This window comes from Oreochromis aureus, linkage group 3, assembly GCF_013358895.1.
Source record: "Oreochromis aureus strain Israel breed Guangdong linkage group 3, ZZ_aureus, whole genome shotgun sequence".
In the NCBI taxonomy this organism is placed as follows: Eukaryota; Metazoa; Chordata; class Actinopteri; order Cichliformes; family Cichlidae; genus Oreochromis; species Oreochromis aureus.
In genome coordinates this window covers 50,908,793-50,928,698 of record NC_052944.1, presented here as the reverse complement: position 1 = coordinate 50,928,698, position 19,906 = coordinate 50,908,793, and the positions used below count along the sequence as shown (strand labels likewise).

The 19,906-nt window shown below is 37.4% G+C and overlaps 2 protein-coding genes and 1 long non-coding RNA gene across 4 annotated transcripts in view; all 3 read left to right on the top strand.

Moving 5' to 3' along the window:
- Positions 1-2,300, top strand: part of LOC116317714 (butyrophilin subfamily 1 member A1-like) — a 47,426-nt gene extending 45,126 nt beyond the window's left edge. Inside the window, exons 4-6 of one of the 2 annotated variants that reach the window (XM_039598870.1) lie at positions 437-718; positions 877-1,020; positions 2,242-2,300. In XM_039598870.1, coding sequence (XP_039454804.1) covers positions 437-718; positions 877-1,020; positions 2,242-2,270 — 455 coding nt within the window. In that variant the 3' untranslated portion in view covers positions 2,271-2,300. Of the gene's footprint in view, positions 1-436; positions 719-876; positions 1,476-2,241 lie in introns of those variants that run through there. The other variant, XM_039598866.1, reaches the window with a different exon arrangement.
- Positions 2,301-8,800: 6,500 nt separating this feature from the next.
- On the top strand, positions 8,801-11,927 carry LOC116324332 (type-2 ice-structuring protein-like). The gene is made up of 9 exons (XM_031744905.2): positions 8,801-8,865; positions 9,000-9,075; positions 9,529-9,555; positions 10,058-10,084; positions 10,198-10,242; positions 10,375-10,481; positions 10,560-10,694; positions 10,783-10,891; positions 11,633-11,927. Exons 2-9 carry the CDS (start codon positions 9,015-9,017, stop codon positions 11,707-11,709), a joined length of 588 nt encoding a protein of 195 aa, XP_031600765.2. The 5' UTR covers positions 8,801-8,865; positions 9,000-9,014; the 3' UTR covers positions 11,710-11,927.
- Positions 11,928-18,920: 6,993 nt separating this feature from the next.
- LOC120433147 lies at positions 18,921-19,800 on the top strand. Its single transcript, XR_005608359.1, has 3 exons — positions 18,921-18,977; positions 19,112-19,187; positions 19,641-19,800. It is a non-coding gene; the product is annotated as an uncharacterized LOC120433147 (long non-coding RNA).
- The last annotated feature ends 106 nt before the right edge of the window (positions 19,801-19,906 follow it).

Below are 19,906 nucleotides of genomic sequence, written 5' to 3'. Positions count from 1 at the left end.
AGAAACAGGAACTCAATAGTGTGGAAGCCCTTTTAGGGCATCCACACAATAATAAAGTAGGATAATAAAGAATAAAGAGAAACAGGAACTCAATAGTGTGGATGCCTAAAGCATCCACACAATGATCCGTACCCATTATCCACAGCATATCTATTGGGCAGATACACCTGTCTCTGTCACTGTCCGTCTCTGGTAAAGTCTTGTACAGTCCATTCAAAAATGTCAACTAGCGAAGAAGAAAAGAAAAGCAACAAATTGTATGGAAATACAGCTTTTAGTTGCTGAGATGTACTCTTTTTCAGGTGCTGTAGTAGTACAGTTTTTTTTATTATCATAATCATCAATTTAATATCAGAACTATCCTCACAATCCATCAGCTATAATGTGAATAAAAATAAAAATATGTTTCAGTGAGACAAACTGTTCTCTTTTTCAGGTGCTGCCTCTTCACCTGCTGCAGAGATTAACAGCACCATCAGCAGCAGGGTGGTGTTACAGTGTGAGTCTGCAGGCTGGTATCCAGAGCCTGAGCTGCTGTGGTTGGACGGTGAGGGAAACCTCCTCTCTGCTGGACCTACAGAGACCCTCAGAGGTCCTGATGACCTCTATACTGTCAGCAGCAGAGTGACTGTGGAGAAGAGACACAGCAACAACATCACCTGCAGAGTCCAACAGAGGAACACCAACCAGAGCAGAGAGACACACATACATGTTCCAGGTACATTTAATGATTATATTATTGATGTGAATAAGAGGGAGACAAGTCTAACAGTGAAGATTCAAAGACGGGACATAGTGAAATCAGCCAAAAGAAGGAAAAAAAGAGTTTTAGTTTTGAGTTATTACCAACTATGAACATGTTGTTATTTTTTCCAGATGATTTCTTCATTATCATCAGTCCTTCCAGTAATCCAACTAGTAATCCAAACATCGCCATTGTCACAGTCATCATTGTTGCTGTTGTCCTCATTCTGATTGTTGCTGTTTTCTTTTTATGGAAACGGAGATGCGACAAATTCAGTGAGTCACATTTTAGTGTGAATAATGAATGTTTTAGCCTCTTAAAGTATTATGATTTTTTCTTTGTATATAATCAAACCATCAAGAGTTTATTTTATGTCACTTTGGGCTGCGTCTGCTCACATGCAGCACCATGTTTTTATAGTAGAGGAAGTCAAAACTCCAGCAACATTTGTAGTGAATAGTATTTGTTGCTATAGTGACACATTCAGCTTTCGGCCTTCATTAGAGTCATAATAACACATCTTAAAGAAAATGTTTAACATAAGAAAGAGAGGGAAGAGGGAAAAAACTGATCATCAACTAATCAAACATTCACAGACGTATGAATTCACTGTGACTTCAGGCTAAAATTAGTTCCTAGAATGAAGGAACAGGAAAGACCAGCACTGTTTTCAGTCAGTCAATAACTAAATGGTTAAACAATAAATTGAAAGAAATTTAATAAATTTAAAGAGCACAAAATCAACAACATCAAAAAAATACTCCACTATGAACAAACCGATATTCACTCTGTGTAGGATTTTATTTTGGGGGGGGTTCATTTTTACCACTTTTAGAGTCTCTTACTTCTGAATGTGTGGATGTAGGATCACTGTTAGTTGTTTCAATTCCTGAGTTTGTACAAGGGTCATCACTGCTTCAAGCACTGTCTATACGATCTGGTCAGAGAGCAAGGACAGCAGCAGTCCTCTGCCCTTGAAGAAAAGACATCTGCCCAAGATGAAGAAACTTCCTCTCCAGAAGATGAGGGGACAATCTCCAAAGAGGCTGACTGCTGAATCCTCTTCTTTGGGTGAGGAATGGGGTTGGGGGGCACAGAGGTGGAGGCCAAGCAGCTGATGGAAAAGAACATAGGAGCATTTTCTGAGACCAAGGAGCCGGTGACTGAGTGGATCCCTCATGAAAGGAAAACCATGTGGTACCCACTACTGAAAAACCAGGGCTCACCCTGTGTGCAGTTCCCTGCATTAGCAGCTTGAGATCTGCTTTTGACTTTTTTATAACAAAGGAGATCTTTTAGCTGCTGTGCACCCTTACAAACCTGCATGGAAGGCGAAGGTGTGAGGACTTCTCTTGTGCTGTTTTGTAGCAGTGTGTACACCTGAGACTGTCACCTGTCTGTCTGTCCTGCACTCTCTCTCTGTTTCTTTCTCTCTGATTGTGGAATAAAAGTATGAACATGTATTTATAAGTTACACTTGTGTTTGAATCCTGCAGCTTATCGCACATTTGATTTCCATGTGTGACAACTGCAAGTGTCCAGAGTGAGGACAGACTGAGGGACCCACTGCTGCACATCATCTGTGAGGCTTTGCACCCCTGATGATCCACCAGGACAAACTCAGCAGTGTGTGAGGAAGAGGAGGAGGAAGAGCCAGCAGCAGCTGACAGATGGAGAGAATAGACAGACTGTTCCCTGTTTGTGAAGGACTGCTAGGAAAGTTTAACATAACTAATTGTCTGTCCTGAATCAGTCTTATTAGGTAATGTTCAAATAATTGTATCACAGTGTTTTCAGTGTGGGAGAAAGTACTCAGGGCCTTCAAGTTACACACTATGAAAGGCAGCAACAAGTTTAATATTCAGAAACCTAAAGTATGTATCAGCAGCAGAATGGAGCTAAAAATAAATGTTTGTTTCAGTTCTATGAAGCTTTGAGTATTTTGGATTAGTAGCACTGCTGTGTTTGTTGCATCATATTGCTGTAATTGTTTATATGCTTTATATATTCTGAGGTAAGTTGATCTATAGTGTTACATCATATTCTATAAGGATGTTATGTGTTTGTAGACTTTCTGCCCAGTTTGACCCATTTAGCAGAAGTCAGCCTGTTTAAGGCTCTGATATCTATTCTGTGTGACTTAAAGCAGTTATGACATGGTCTGATTTTCTCACCCAATAAAGGAATATTTCATATATCAGTCTGATCTTCATTCTATCAGAAACAGTTATCTGATAGAATGAGCCAAGGTGTGAAAGCGGGTGCTTTCACACCTTGGCTCATGTGATTAGAGGATCACCAGGGGGTCCTTTGTCCCTCCTTGGGGGGATACTCCCACTGGGTTTAAATTTGGGACTCTCGGCCATTTGACCTTAGAACTGAAGTTTCTTGGATGAGAGGTGAAACGTCTTCAAGCAACTTAAAGAAGTCCAGACGCTTTTCTTTGCAAATTCCTTTGACTACGATGACCTGGATGACTGAGAACCTTCACAGACATTTAAGGTGATTTGAAATTTGAATAAATACAACTTGAATCTTTACTGAACCCCAGTGAATAAGATAAGATGACCTTTAATATATCATAATAATCTGACAATAACTATAATATTAGCTATCTTATATTTACATTACTACAGTGAGATGACTTTAGTCTCATGAACAACATTAGCTAATTGTTATTTACTAACTAATCTTGACATGACTGTTCAGTACAGAAATGAAGCCCAACAATCATGTTTTTACAGTCCCGTGGTCTCAGCCTCAGATACTCAACTAATCAAAGTGATGTCATAAAAAAAAGGAAGGAACAAAAAAACATTTTTTCTCCTTCATTTCTGTCAAACAATGCTGTATGAAACGTAGCGGCGAAGAAGGTCAGACCGTCCCATTTCACAAGCCTCTCACTTCCGCACTTCTCGTACTTCGTAGTACCAGCTGTACGTAGTCCGCGAACTGCGCGTACTACGAAGCGTGTGGTCGCTGGATTGGGACACAGCCATAGTGTAAAGTTTGTGGGGTTTTTTTACTTTGAACTTTAATATGAGTAAAACCAGACTTTAAGGTTTACTTTTAGAAATGATTTCTTTCTTTTTCTTTTTTTTGAAGGCTTCACCAGTTAGAGCCCTGCTCTCTCACCAGAGCCTTGTTTTTGCAGTTATTTAAGACATCAACCTCAAACATGATGCAAATCCTTTCTTTTAAACTTTTGTTTAAGAAAACACCAAACCACCAAAGAAGAAAGCTAAATAATCAGAATCAGAATCAAGTTTATTGGCCAAGTATATGCACAAACACATACAAGGAATTTGGTTCCGGTAGATGGTGACTCTCAAGCACAGCAATGTAAATCAAAACAATATGTAAACGTCTCAGTATAGACACACACATACACATACATATATGTATATGTATATATATATATACTACTGAGGCGTTTTTAGTGTATCCTAAAGTCAGTAAGCTGTCACTGGTGTGAATAAAATATGAGTTTATAAGATTTGCAAATGATTGCATTCTGTTTCATTTAAAATTTTACACAGAGTATTAACCATTGAGATTTTCACAAATGCATGCCAAATCAGTGACAAAACCACCTAATGTTGTTTGTGGCTATTATTTGTTATTTCTATTCTATTCTTTTCTATTATATTTCTATATATAATAAGTCCCCTCTCACCCCTGCGGACGGTCAATCCTTCAACCTTGGGTCCTCTACCAGAGGCCTTGAGCTTGAGGGTCCTGCTCAGTATTTTTGCTGTCCGAGGACTGCGCTCTTCTGGACAGAGATATCGGATGTTGTTCCCGGGATCTGCTGGAGCCACTCGCTCACTGCAATGAGCGCTCTGATTACCTTCTCCTGCTCTTCGCTGAGTCCTTGGTATGTCTCATGTTCCTTCTTCCTGATGTTGCTATCACTTGGTATAGCTACAGCTATCACTACAGCCATCTTCTTCTGCTTGTCCACCGCTACATCTTTACACTGGGGTCCTGCCTGGTGTGGTAAACCCCAGCCTCTGATCTTGTATCTGTCATGATCAGTGCCTCTGTGCTGTCTCCCAGTCCAGCTTTGTCCAGATACTGGTAGGATTTCTGGATGTCAGCCACGCCTTTACAGATTATGCCATTTAAAGAGCAACAGATGACGGAATTGTCAGAGACATGGAAAACCTGACGAGTGCTTGGAGCAAAAACCTGCTCTAGCCCTTACTTGGTGCTTCCGCTATTCAGTCACTAGATGGCAGACTTTAAAAATAAATAATAAACACATTTTCTGACACATTCAATGACTTAAAGTATGAATGTCTGTGACCCATCAAATAAACTTATAACAAAATATATTTCATAAACATTGTCTCTGCTCTCACATCAATTATTGTGTGCAAATCATGTCTTATCTTACTTATACATCACACAATTTCCTGTCTGTTGCCTTTCTCCTCAACTCACTCAGAAGCCAAAACAAAACTATGTGTTGCATAACTGCATATTTCATCACGTGCCCTAAAGGGTCCTCTTTGTAGATTATCATCAACGCTCCCTGTTACAATAATCATCATCAAAACACACACATACACACAATACTCATCGTGACAACATGCCCAACTGTAATTGATGTTTCATGCAGTTCCCCATCAAAATTAAAATGTTTATATTCATATTTATAATTTTCATTCACAACATACTACTAGTTTCATAAAATCGATCCTCTCTTTATCAAAAAACATGTTACGGCGTGAACCGTCAGACACAGATTGGACCCAAAAAGACAGATTCAAGTCAGACACTTGAAATACATGACACAGCTTTTATTAACCCTATCACCGGGTGATTTACACCCGAGCAAATACATTTGCATGATTTCTCTCTCCTGCAGCTGTTTGCGTGTCGAGGAGCCTGTGCCTTCACCAGGGAAGTCTCAAATTTCCCAGGAATGGGTGGACCAAAGACCAGCTTTCCAGAGTCATTATTTTGTTTTGGGAGATTTTTTTTTTCATTTTGTTAGACATGGCACAGTTGAAAGTAAAAGACGACCACTCTAATTTGTCATGTGTTGTCATATTTTGATATATTTGATTACTTTTTATTGGTTATATTATATCGGGTAAAAATCACCCGGCACTAGTGATTGTGTTACTATTTATAGCGATAGTGTTCTAGGGTTAAAATGATTTGCACAGTGGCAACACTTGTGAACTTGTACAGTTACTATATAGGAAGGGAGTGACACAACAAAGACCGTCAGCACAGAATTACAGGGGCAGGGATTATATACAGGGGCAAGTGCAAAAACACTAAACTGTGAGCAGTGATAAACCTAGTGAGTGTGAGCAAAATACTATAACTATGAATTCTATATACAAGAGCTGGAGCTGGAGCTGTGAGGAGAGCGAAAATACTATAACTATGAATACAGAAATTAAACTATATACAAGAGCATGAACTAGGCACTGACAACCAAAATGCAAGCAAAGTGAGTTTAACTGTTTGTGGACATGAGCATGACAGCAGGGTCACAGAGTCCGGCAAGGAGGAGAATTAAATTAGTAATGTAGGAGAGCGAACCAGGGATCAGAGCCACTGCAACAACTATGACTATGAGAATAATCCAGTCCAGAAAGGTTCCAGTGGTGAGGCAGAGACGTGAGAGTGAGTGTGGAGTCCGTACCAGAGCTGTGCTTGAGATGGCAGCAGATGAGACCAGTGACTGGAAACAAAGATTTCTTTTGTTTCTTTGGTTTTTTTAAATCTAGATATCTGTGTGGAGCTATGGTGACTGGGCTGAAATGTAATGCGTTCGTTTAAGCAATCATCCACTGAGGGATTTTATTCCATTTGCACAAGTTAGACCAAAAGAATTTAGGAACTTAGAAATTATGCACTCAATCCAATGATAATAGTGTTGCTGATATCTGCCTCTTTGTGAACAGCTCTACCAGCTTTCTGTAAAGCATTCTGTATTTCCACCAACCAAAAGTGCTTAGTTTAAACATATCCCCTTCCACATCTGTTAAAGAACTTCAATGAAATACATACTAGTTGAACATCAAAAACCAAACCTCTACTTCTGAAGTAAACTTCTCATTTTACTGGGTTATCTGACTACACACGCCGTCATTTGCATCATGGAGTTTATAATACAGAAAAAGGGTGAATTCTCCTCCACTGCTTCTCGTGTTGAAAGGTGTTATTCCTCTTTTACAGAACAAAATAGCTGTACGAGTGTATCTGCAAAACTTGAATGTAAAATTTGGGTCTGTCACTGACTAACAGTGTCATGATGGCCTGTGTGAAGCAGGCAAGAAAGGAAGACCCAAGAGCAGGACTCAAAACCAGGAAGTTAAACTTAAAGCGCATGTATTCTTTTTTCAGATAGATAGATAGATAGATAGATAGATAGATAGATAGATTAACTGGAATTTAACTGGAACTATATTTATTTATTAAGGGTGTTGCTCACTAGTCCTTCTCCAAAGCAACATCCTGATTCAGTTTCATGCATGACTGACACTTGATTTTTGTTTGTTTTCTTTTAATGGGAGTTAGTAGCACAAGTCTGTATCTGTAACAGTGGCTTTGAAAGCATGGTGAATTACAGTAAATACTATAACTATATTTCTCTCATGAAAACACTCATCAAAAGATCCAATCTAGTTCTCTGTTGTTACATAAAGCAGTTTCACCCCTGTTCTTTTTTATTCCTCAGGCCTCCAGAGACTACACCGGACTCAGTAGTCATTTCACAAAACCTTTACTCATCTTCAGTTAAGCATGCACCTTCTAGAAGGGGAGATGTGCAAAGCCGGTGTCCCTCTGCAAATCTCCACTGCTTTGTCTGTTTTAACCAATTTTATAGAAGCGACTCCATCATAAACCTGTGTTTCTGTATGTATGAGCGAGCACGTGAGTGCCTGTGTGTGTACGTGAGTGAGGGTGTGTGTGGGTGTGTGTGCATCGTAACAGTTAAAGCACTGTGTGTGTGTCTCTGTGTATGTGACTTCCTGTTGGGCATAAAAGTCCATTTCCCCTCACCCAAGCTACACCAAATTCCTTTAGAAAAGATACAAAACCGAGTTAACAGATTACAAACACTGAGACCCCACACTGCATTGGCCTCTTGTTGTCTTACTTTTACAGCTAAGCATGTGGAGAGTCTCCTGCAAACCTGCTTCTAAGTAATGACAGTTATGAGCTTTATTACATTCAGGTACAAGCATCCCCAACTGTAGCTTCCTGTCTCCTTTTATGACAGGATGACCCCAGTATCCATAAATTCCTCTCCCTCTACACAATTACACACCCTCAGGCCTATAGCTACACCAAACTGAAACACACAGACATTCACACATCCTTCCCTTTTCCTCTGATCTACAGCTGAACCCTCTCATCTAACAAATTTACCACATCATATTTTAATTATGTTTTCTTTTACTCACACTGTACAGGTGATGATGGCAGGGTGGAAATACATTTTCTTGCCTAGACCTTCCCATTCAGGGTGTAAACTGGGGTAGTCTAGCCCCAGTTTCATTGGTTGAGCCTCCAACATTTACAATATAATGTAGTCATTTTTCCAGAAAATAGATAATAATCAATTTGTCATTCTACCATTATAAAGAATTAGTGTTCAGTGTATGCTCGGCTTAAATTGACTTTGATGGCCTTGTTCTCAGCTGGCCTCTAGCAGGGTCAGCTTCATCATGTGAAGGTATTTGCCTGGTGACACAAAGTACCTGCAAATTCATCTTTTCTGCTTTTCAGAGAAGGATGCTGCACAGGTGTGGTGTCTCTGTGGTCTATTATTATTAGGACTAGCCACATAATGTGTTGTACTCGTCAAGTGACACGTCGAGAGAAATCCACAATAGATAATGATTGTTTGCTTTTGTTTATATATCCACTGCCTTGAATACACATGAATGTTATAAAGTTTACTTTGCTTGTTCTGGAGACAGGTCAGGTGAGCTGTCTCCAGAACAAAAAGAATTCATTGGATAAGGATGAGGGTGTTGTCAGGCCAATAAAAGCTTTGGATCATGTTTGAATGAGTCATTTATACTGATTTGAAGCTGCATAACGTTCTTGAATGCAGGCAAACTGACACTGAGAAGGACAAAGAAAAGGTATTTTCACAGAAGATTTCTTTGTTTTATTATTAATTAATAATTAATAAGTATCTGTGAAATATCAGTACAGCATTATGAGCTGACTGCAAAAGTAACATTTCCTAATATATTTTTCATATGTTATCATCAAGTTTAATTTCTGCACCATGAAGATGATGACTGGGTTTCTGCATGTGTGTGTCATGATGACTTTCACACACAGTCTCTGTGAGTATTTAAAACACAGAAGTTCCTCTCTCACTTTTTCTACATTATCTATACATACATACTCTGTATATATAGAATATACATGCAACACATGACCAGAGAATGGAATATCTGAAATTTTGTCTTAAACCCATGTTTGTAAAAAAAAAAGTGTCAAGGCTTTGCAAAACTGAATTAAACAATCTGAACTTTTTCTTTGTCTAAACATGAATGAGAATCATTGTACAGTAATTTCATATAATATCTAAGCCTATGTATAGATATACCATGACTATACTGTATATAAGGACATGCTGATCAATTTGAGTTTGATTTGTTTGCATTTTGCCAATATCGCTTCACTTCTGTGAGTAACTTGCATCACAAATTTTCTACTTCTTTTTAATCACTTTGTTACTAATCACAAACAATATTTGTGTGTCAAATAAAATGTCTTTTAAACTGTCTTTGCAGCTGTTCCAGAGGAAACAACTGTACCAGGTGAATATAAATGTTGCCTTTTAGTGGGAATATACTCTATTTTGATCCACTAGTAAATAATTAAAGCGATTAATCTACAATACTAACTGCAACCAAAAAACATCAACTAATGCAGATGCAGACTGTTTGGGAACACTGCCAGAACCTTCACTTGGAGCACATTACTTTTTTTCCCCTCCAAAAGTCAGGCATACAGAAAGTCTACACAGCAGACTCATTTTCATGTGTTCTTCTTTATCTGCGATTTGTTTTTAAAAATATTGTACAATAACGTAATATAATACACATTATAAGCTTGTGTAATCATACATTTATTATACTGTACATAAGGACATGCTAAGTGACATAATTCTTAGTTTACATTTTGCTAATATCTCTTCACTTCTGTAATTTACCTGCATTTTGTATTTCTTTTTAATGTTGTAAAACGTAGAAGGTAATCAATGACACCGCAGCAACGATACACTGAAAAAAATATCTGTGGTTCAAACTGTCTTTGCAGCTCTTCCAGAGGAAACAACTGTGCCAGGTGAACCTAAAAGTTGTCTTTTAATGAGAATATTTTTTTTATCCACTAGTAAATATTGAAAGTTTTTACCCTATGAAGTTAATTGCAACCAAAGAACATTTTAACTCATGCAGATGGAGACAACTGGGGAACACCACCACCTCCACCATCTACAGAAGGTGGGTATATTTATTTGAGTATATGGATTTATTTTATTTTTTTCCTTCTTTAAAATTCAATTTGAACATAAGGAAAATCTACACTGCAGATTCAGTTTCATGCTTTCTTCTTTATTTGTTATTTGTTTGCAGATGACTCATTTGGGGGCTGGCATCCATCTTGCCCAGATGGATGGAGTATGCACAGTCAACAGTGCCTCCTCTTTGTTCCAAAAAACATGACCTGGGACGATGCTCAGGTAACAAGGTTGACCTTTTTTCCTATTAATAAATGTTAAATTTTCTTGGTCACTCCATGCTGTTTATCTCCACCGTAGAATAACTGTCAGTCTCGTGGAGGACAGCTTGCATCCGTGTATAATGACCTTCAAGCTTATGAGATTCAAGAGGAGCTGAAGCGTGCTGGACATGATCATGGAGCATTTTGGGTTGGAGGCCATAATAGTCCAGGGGTAAATAGCATGATGTCTAACATTTTGAGAAGCAATTGAATTTTTTTATGAATATGAATTTATATAATATTTTATTTTGCTTTAACAGAATCCTTCTTGGTCCTGGAGTGATTATATGGGAATGTCTGCTTTTGCTGACTTTTGTAATGGAGACACAGCCAAAGATGAGCACCACTGTTTGCAAATAACTTTTAGTGGTAAGTCTATCAAGTGTTTAAAAAAACAAAACAATCTTATTTGCATTCATCTATTTTGATTATCACTTCAAGCTAATTACTAGTCTATCAAGTGTTTTAAAAGTATGTATTAAAGTATATTTTTCTTTTCTTTGAAAGATATTATTATTGCACTGAGCATTGTTTCTTATCCTAGAATATTTACAGTTTGTGTTTCCAGTGATGCATCATAAAATAATTGAGATTTTAGAAATAAAAAAATTACAGACTTCTGAAGTTACACAAAGCTATCATGTTATGTTCAAAACTTCTATGCACTGGGTTATTAATGGGTGGATTAATGTTGTCCTTGATTATTGCTGTCCACTCACTAAGATGTTAATTGTGTGGTACAAAAATAACTGTAAGTATTGTGTACAAACATGGTGGGTGAAACAGATTAAAAAGACATTGATATTTATATATAGGCACAGAACACTGAATTGAGCAACATAAACGGCTGTGAATCAGGAAGTAGAGCAGTTCATCTGGTAATCCAAAGGTGATGCTTCAATCACTGTTTGTGTCAGTCTTCTTGACAAATACCCTTTAATGTAAATACCATTACCATTTACAAATACTGTAATTTCACAGTTAGTACTGAACGAACTAAAATTACACTTATTTGCTAAACATCGTCACCCCATGTTGGAAACCTTTTTAGTCTGAGTAGCACTGACTGACTGTGTGTGATTTTTGTGTTTTATTTTGGTTTTCTTGCAGAGGAAAAGAGTGGATGCTTAGAGAGCATGGACTGTGAAACTGAGCTCCCGTCTATCTGTGGAAACATTATTATGTAATTGTGAATCAACTCTATAATGCATCAGTAAAAAGCACAATGATCTGCATTTTTCTTTCTCTGTATTTCCACACCATCGCTATGATGCAAACAATCAGGCATCATGTGCAATGAATTGGAGCTGAATTTTCTGTATGATTAAAAGAAAGCTTTCTCCAGACCTTTACTTTGTAGAGTGAACTGTATCTCATTCTTAAATTAAAACTATTAGCATTGCAATTTGTCTGTGAGTTATTCACCACTAACATTAGCAAATTGAATACAAAATGTTTTTTTTTAAAGTTCATGTCCAAATGCCCCAAAGAGCTGTGCCTTCCATGGGATGAGATGTTTATTCATGGTGACATAGAAACTGTCAATCATGTTCTTCTGACAGCCAGCAGGGTGGAGGTAAGGTTACCGACCCTGCTGCTTACAGAGATGTTCCTCCAAACTACAGCATGACTGGGTTAAGATAAGGAAAGTCAATGGTAGACACCAGAATAGCCTGCAGTCTGAGTAAAGTATTGTAACCCACTCCCCACCCACTCAGGGAGGAGTTGAATATGAGTGCAAATAACCAGAACACACAGGAATTTCAGTTGACTGTGATTTTAGTTATCAACAACCTCAAAAAGAAATTACAACTTTGGCCCTTTGCTAAATAAGCTCACTGAAAACTCATTGCTCTTAATTATCTGAATTATCCCTTTAAAATGTATTTGGTTAGGTTGCAGCCTTATCTTTCAGTTTGCTCCTCAGATTTATAAAGAGTTGATGGTTGTCTAGTCAGAGAATAGATCAGGGTAACACTTTATAACATGACCTGCGAATAAGGCCCAAGTACCCTGCACTTACACGCAATTCGCATGTAAGTCAGGTTTTTGCAGGAAACAATGAAACAAGTACACTGCAAGTACCCTGTGCTTTCTGGATTTATGGGTCGTATTATGGAGTCACTTAATCTCACTTAATTTCCAGGTGTTTTCCAGGTAAAAGATGCAAATTCTTTTGTGAATAATTTTAAGTGTTGTAGCAGCCAAGTAATTACTAAGTAACTAATGCTTAAGTAATATTCTGCAAAATGGAAGTATACCTATTCAACTGTCTTTATATATTAGCTTTAAAATTAATACAGTGATAATCACTTTTCTCCATTTCTTATTAGAAAATTTACATTGATACGAACAATCAAACTTTGGAGACCATAGGCATCATCTGAGCAAATAATGATGGAGACAAGGTGAGTTTTTCGGTTTAATTCTGGTAGTAAATGTTGCTTCCTTTGTCATATAGTTACAATGGCGAGTGTTCATGTTACACTTTTAGTTCCATTCAGTTTTACTTCAGTAGCTCAAGTTCACAATAACACTTACCTCAAGAAGCTTTATAGAGAGCTAGAGATGGTAAAATGTAGCTGGCCATTAAATGGATAATTGGCCATTATGTTTTTGTTTTGTTTAGGAGTGTGTTTGGTTTAAAGACGAGCCTTTTAATGTAAAAATCCTCTGAAAATGGTGTCCACTGACACCCAGTATTCTTTAAAACAACATCCTCATTCAGTTTCATGCATGATTGACTGTGCCAACAAAGTGGTTATGGAACAGAAGGTGAGTTGGTAGCAGGCAGTGTGCCTTTAATAACATCCTCATACAACAGTAAATATAGTAACTATATTTCTCCCATGATAATTTTATAGTGTAAACTAGGGTAGGATGACAGTAAATATGAGAAAAGACTGCAGGCTTCAGACTATTCTTGAATTTTACTGGTACTATATTTATGTATTTAGGGTGTTGCTCATTAGCATGTAGCCTTCTCTAAAGCAACTGATTGAGTTTTGTGCATGACTGACACATTTTATTATTTTATTTTATGTTATTTGATTTTTAAGGCAAGTCAGTTGTAAATGAAGTAAGTCTGTATCTGATACAGTGGCTTTGAAAAGATTGTTAAATTACAGTAAGTGCAGTAACTACTTTTCATCCCAAGATGATAAGTTTAGGGTGTAAACCAGTGTAGAATGCAAATTTTACCTTTGCTCAGAATCTGTTTACACTATGTACATATAAAGGTTTTATTTAAATCTGTAATGTGTGATTTTAGCGCTTTAACATTTAAAGCATCCAGCTCAAACACTGACAATTTTTTAATTTATTTTTTATTGCGACTTAATAGCACATGAAGTCTATATCTGACACGGTGGTTTTGAAAACATTGTCAAATTACAGTAAATACTCATGATAACTCTCATCAAAAGGTCCAAACTAGTTGTCCGTACAGGGGATGATGCCTTGATCTTCCCTTTTAGGGTGTAAACTAAGGTAGCCTAGCCATTGGTTGACCCTCCAATATTTTCAATATAGTGTAGTACTGTTTTGAGAAAAATACATGATAACAATTAAGACTTATATATGCTTGTTCTTCCTACACCCCATTTGATACTTCATACACCCTGCCGGGGTGGGGTTCACTGGTGGTTCGGGGATGGTCTGGCTGCATCTCGGTTCACTGCTGGTTTTGCATTCCCTAAAAGGTCCAGGGATGAGGGAAGCAACAAAAAGTGTCCGGGTTGAAAAAAAAGAGAGAAAGGCAAAATGGTTAAATTTAAAAGGTTTTATTAAAGTTTCAACAACTCAAAGAGACGGTCAAGCAGGTATCAACTTTTAAAAAGAAAACACAACAAAACTCAGTAGTTGGTCAAAAGCCCTGGAAAGTAAGCAAAACAAAGGTTAATCACCAAGCACACTCCTCTCCACAGAGCAGGAGTAATCAAGCAGCATGCACACACACACATCTCACCAGCTGCAACACCACAAGGCTCTCTGGCCTTGTGGTGTTGTAGCCAGCTACACAACTTGTGCCATAGTTGTGTAGTTGTTTGTCTCTATTTGTTAGCCCTGTGACCTGTCCACGCTGTACCCTGTCTCTTTCCCTGAATGGATGGTGTTCCTTTTGTAAGAGTGGTGACTGAGTATAAAGCGTCCTCCAAAGCAACACTGTGATTGTCTCATGATTGACTGATAGTACTGACACACTGCTTGTTGACATTCAGTTACCAAAATGAGTCGAGTCAGCGACTGATACACTGACAGCAACATTTTTGCAGACATTTGACACAAAGCTGGCTTTTAAAATAATAATTTAATGAGTATATTTCTCTCATGTGGTGGTGTCCTGGGCTCATAATGCATTCTTGGCCATACATGTTCCTTTCTCATTGGCTTAAAAAAATCACCTTCAAAGGTATTCATTTCATATTTCTTAGCTCTTGGGTTTTGTGTAGAAACATGTTTATCTACTATATCCTGATCTCTCTCCCTCTCTCCCCCGCCCTCCTCTCTCTCTCTCTCTTTTGCTTCTAGACAAATATACAAACTTAATAAAATAAAATAAAGAAAGGACTTTATTCATTTTTTATTTGACTGTTCATTCAATTGTTTTTTTTTTTTTTATCTCACTGAAAACAGCTTGAGGCCCTTCTCCGCTGAAGTTTGGCCATTCAGTAGCCATATTGCAAGCATAACAACAACTTAATTGATGATATGACAGCAGGCATATTAAAATTTCCCTCCTTATTATTGTAGATTTCATTGTCAAAATTCATTGTTCGAAGTTACGTAATTGTTGTACTTATGCAGAATTTCCAGGTATTTTACTTGAGTATTTTTTGACAGCTTTACTTTCACTCCCAACATCTTTACACATAAATCTGTATTTTTCACTCCTTGCTTTTTCACAATACACTTATTTCTTTAGGTTTTACATATTTGTGGGAAGTTTTATTTTGCATCACTATGTTTTCAAACAAACAAATAAATGAAGCGAACTATAACACATAAAAGTCAATCCTATTGATATCTCAATCAGCGGGGCTTATCACATAAAAAGACATGAAATGGGAAAAAAGATATAATTTATCCTTTGTATATAGAACTGTACTCAGGGTTTAAAGTGGGCTAGGATGATCTAAAAAGGCGTTTGTGATTCAGATGTAAATAGCACTACAGAGAACAAACTATGTAAAGCATGAACAGGGAATAAGCCACACAAAACCTCTTGCCAGTGCAACAATCAGGCAATGACTAAGGGAGTGGTTCAGGCTAAAATAGTGACTGTGATAACCCCATGAGCACCAGATTAGGGTAGAGTTGGATGTCTCGAGACCGGTGTTCTGACAAAACGTCCTACTTTGGCAAAACATCCTACCAGTAGGATAATTTTACGCTGCCTTATGACAAACTGCCCTACTTTGGCAAAATGTCCTACTGTACGTAATTTATGCACATTTCTGCTGCCACACAATAATTCCAGTACAAATTTAAGTAGGTATGACGGTTTGCCACTTAACTTTGCCCATCAGAGTATGTTTGTAGCTGATATTCATAAAGCCAGTATGGTTTGACACTTCTTTTACCCATTAAAGTGTGCTTGTAGGTCACATTCACAAAGGTAGCATGTTTTGGCACATAATTCTTCCCGTCAGAGTATGCTTCTAGTTTATAATAACAACGGTAGCATGGTTTGGCACTTGTTTGTAGAAGCAGTCTGCATGCCAAGGTGCTTAAGTTATACAGCTGTCACCATTGAAGTGATTGGAACACCTGACTATATAAACTTTGACAATGAACTCACACCATTATAGTTACAGTATATATTTACTGAATATATTTACAGATATATATATATATTTGATATTTACAGATCCAACAGAACACAGGGAGAAAGAAGTGGAAAAGAAACAGTATTCATAACAAATTATGCACATTTTTTTTTTTTTACACAAGTACTTGACCAGGCTGCTCTTTGTACTTTACTGTGACTGACAGCATATATTTACAGATATATATATATATTTGATATTTACAGATCCAACAGAACACAGGGAGAAAGAATTTCTTTTGTTTGTTTGGTTTTTTTAAATCTAGATATCTGTGTGGAGCTATGGTGACTGGGCTGAAATGTAATGTGTTCGTTTAAGCAATCATCCACTGAGGGATTTTATTCCATTTGCACAAGTTAGACCAAAAGAATTTAGGAACTTAGAAATTATGCACTCAATCCAATGATAATAGTGTTGCTGATATCTGCCTCTTTGTGAACAGCTCTACCAGCTTTCTGTAAAGCATTCTGTATTTCCACCAACCAAAAGTGCTTAGTTTAAACATATCCCCTTCCACATCTGTTAAAGAACTTCAATGAAATACATACTAGTTGAACATCAAAAACCAAACCTCTACTTCTGAAGTAAACTTCTCATTTTACTGGGTTATCTGACTACACACGCCGTCATTTGCATCATGGAGTTTATAACACAAAAAAAGGGTGAATTCTCCTCCACTGCTTCTCGTGTTGAAAGGTGTTATTCCTCTTTTACAGAACAAAATAGCTGTACGAGTGTATCTGCAAAACTTGAATGTAAAATTTGGGTCTGTCACTGACTAACAGTGTCATGATGGCCTGTGTGAAGCAGGCAAGAAAGGAAGACCCAAGAGCAGGACTCAAAACCAGGAAGTTAAACTTAAAGCGCATGTATTCTTTTTTCAGATAGATAGATAGATAGATAGATAGATAGATAGATTAACTGGAATTTAACTGGAACTATATTTATTTATTAAGGGTGTTGCTCACTAGTCCTTCTCCAAAGCAACATCCTGATTCAGTTTCATGCATGACTGACAGTTGATTTTTGTTTGTTTTCTTTTAATGGGAGTTAGTAGCACAAGTCTGTATCTGTAACAGTGGCTTTGAAAGCATGGTGAATTACAGTAAATACTATAACTATATTTCTCTCATGAAAACACTCATCAAAAGATCCAATCTAGTTCTCTGTTGTTACATAAAGCAGTTTCACCCCTGTTCTTTTTATTCCTCAGGCCTCCAGAGACTACACGGACTCAGTAGTCATTTCACAAAACCTTTACTCATCTTCAGTTAAGCATGCACCTTCTAGAAGGGGAGATGTGCAAAGCCGGTGTCCCTCTGCAAATCTCCACTGCTTTGTCTGTTTTAACCAATTTTATAGAAGCGACTCCATCATAAACCTGTGTTTCTGTATGTATGAGCGAGCACGTGAGTGCCTGTGTGTGTACGTGAGTGAGGGGTGTGTGTGTGTGTGTGCATCGTAACAGTTAAAGCACTGTGTGTGTGTCTCTGTGTATGTGACTTCCTGTTGGGCATAAAAGTCCATTTCCCTCACCCAAGCTACACCAAATTCCTTTAGAAAAGATACAAAACCGAGTTAACAGATTACAAACACTGAGACCCCCACACTGCATTGGCCTCTTGTTGTCTTACTTTTACAGCTAAGCATGTGGAGAGTCTCCTGCAAACCTGCTTCTAAGTAATGACAGTTATGAGCTTTATTACATTCAGGTACAAGCATCCCCAACTGTAGCTTCCTGTCTCCTTTTATGACAGGATGACCCCAGTATCCATAAATTCCTCTCCTCTACACAATTACACACCCTCAGGCCTATAGCTACACCAAACTGAAACACACAGACATTCACACATCCTTCCCTTTTCCTCTGATCTACAGCTGAACCCTCTCATCTAACAAATTTACCACATCATATTTTAATTATGTTTTCTTTTACTCACACTGTACAGGTGATGATGGCAGGGTGGAAATACATTTTCTTGCCTAGACCTTCCCATTCAGGGTGTAAACTGGGGTAGTCTAGCCCCAGTTTCATTGGTTGAGCCTCCAACATTTACAATATAATGTAGTCATTTTTCCAGAAAATAGATAATAATCAATTTGTCATTCTACCATTATAAAGAATTAGTGTTCAGTGTATGCTCGGCTTAAATTGACTTTGATGGCCTTGTTCTCAGCTGGCCTCTAGCAGGGTCAGCTTCATCATGTGAAGGTATTTGCCTGGTGACACAAAGTACCTGCAAATTCATCTTTTCTGCTTTTCAGAGAAGGATGCTGCACAGGTGTGGTGTCTCTGTGGTCTATTATTATTAGGACTAGCCACATAATGTGTTGTACTGGTCAAGTGACACGTCGAGAGAAATCCACAATAGATAATGATTGTTTGCTTTTGTTTATATATCCACTGCCTTGAATACACATGAATGTTATAAAGTTTATTTTTGCTTGTTCTGGAGACAGGTCAGGTGAGCTGTCTCCAGAACAAAAGAATTCATTGGATAAGGATGAGGGTGTTGTCAGGCCAATAAAAGCTTTGGATCATGTTTGAATGAGTCATTTATACTGATTTGAAGCTGCATAACGTTCTTGAATGCAGGCAAACTGACACTGAGAAGGACAAAGAAAAGGTATTTTCACAGAAGATTTCTTTGTTTTATTATTAATTAATAATTAATAAGTATCTGTGAAATATCAGTACAGCATTATGAGCTGACTGCAAAAGTAACATTTCCTAATATATTTTTCATATGTTATCATCAAGTTTAATTTCTGCACCATGAAGATGATGACTGGGTTTCTGCATGTGTGTGTCATGATGACTTTCACACACAGTCTCTGTGAGTATTTAAAACACAGAAGTTCTCTCTCACTTTTTCTACATTATCTATACATACATACTCTGTATATATAGAATATACATGCAACACATGACCAGAGAATGGAATATCTGAAATTTTGTCTTAAACCCATGTTTGTAAAAAAAAAAAGTGTCAAGGCTTTGCAAAACTGAATTAAACAATCTGAACTTTTTCTTTGTCTAAACATGAATGAGAATCATTGTACAGTAATTTCATATAATATCTAAGCCTATGTATAGATATACCATGACTATACTGTATATAAGGACATGCTGATCAATTTGAGTTTGATTTGTTTGCATTTTGCCAATATCGCTTCACTTCTGTGAGTAACTTGCATCACAAATTTTCTACTTCTTTTTAATCACTTTGTTACTAATCACAAACAATATTTGTGTGTCAAATAAAATGTCTTTTAAACTGTCTTTGCAGCTGTTCCAGAGGAAACAACTGTACCAGGTGAATATAAATGTTGCCTTTTAGTGGGAATATACTCTATTTTGATCCACTAGTAAATAATTAAAGCGATTAATCTACAATACTAACTGCAACCAAAAACATCAACTAATGCAGATGCAGACTGTTTGGGAACACTGCCAGAACCTTCACTTGGAGCACATTACTTTTTTTCCTCCAAAAGTCAGGCATACAGAAAGTCTACACAGCAGACTCATTTTCATGTGTTCTTCTTATATCTG

Bases quoted from the DNA above. Each gene is read 5' to 3' on its own strand.
- LOC116324332 (XM_031744905.2), top strand. From the start codon at position 9,015: ATGAAGATGATGACTGGGTTTCTGCATGTGTGTGTCATGATGACTTTC. The intron at 9,076-9,528 runs GTGAGTATTTAA...CTGTCTTTGCAG, and splicing joins GACTTTCACACACAGTCTCT to CTGTTCCAGAGGAAACAACT. The intron at 10,243-10,374 runs GTGGGTATATTT...ATTTGTTTGCAG, and splicing joins ACCTCCACCATCTACAGAAG to ATGACTCATTTGGGGGCTGG.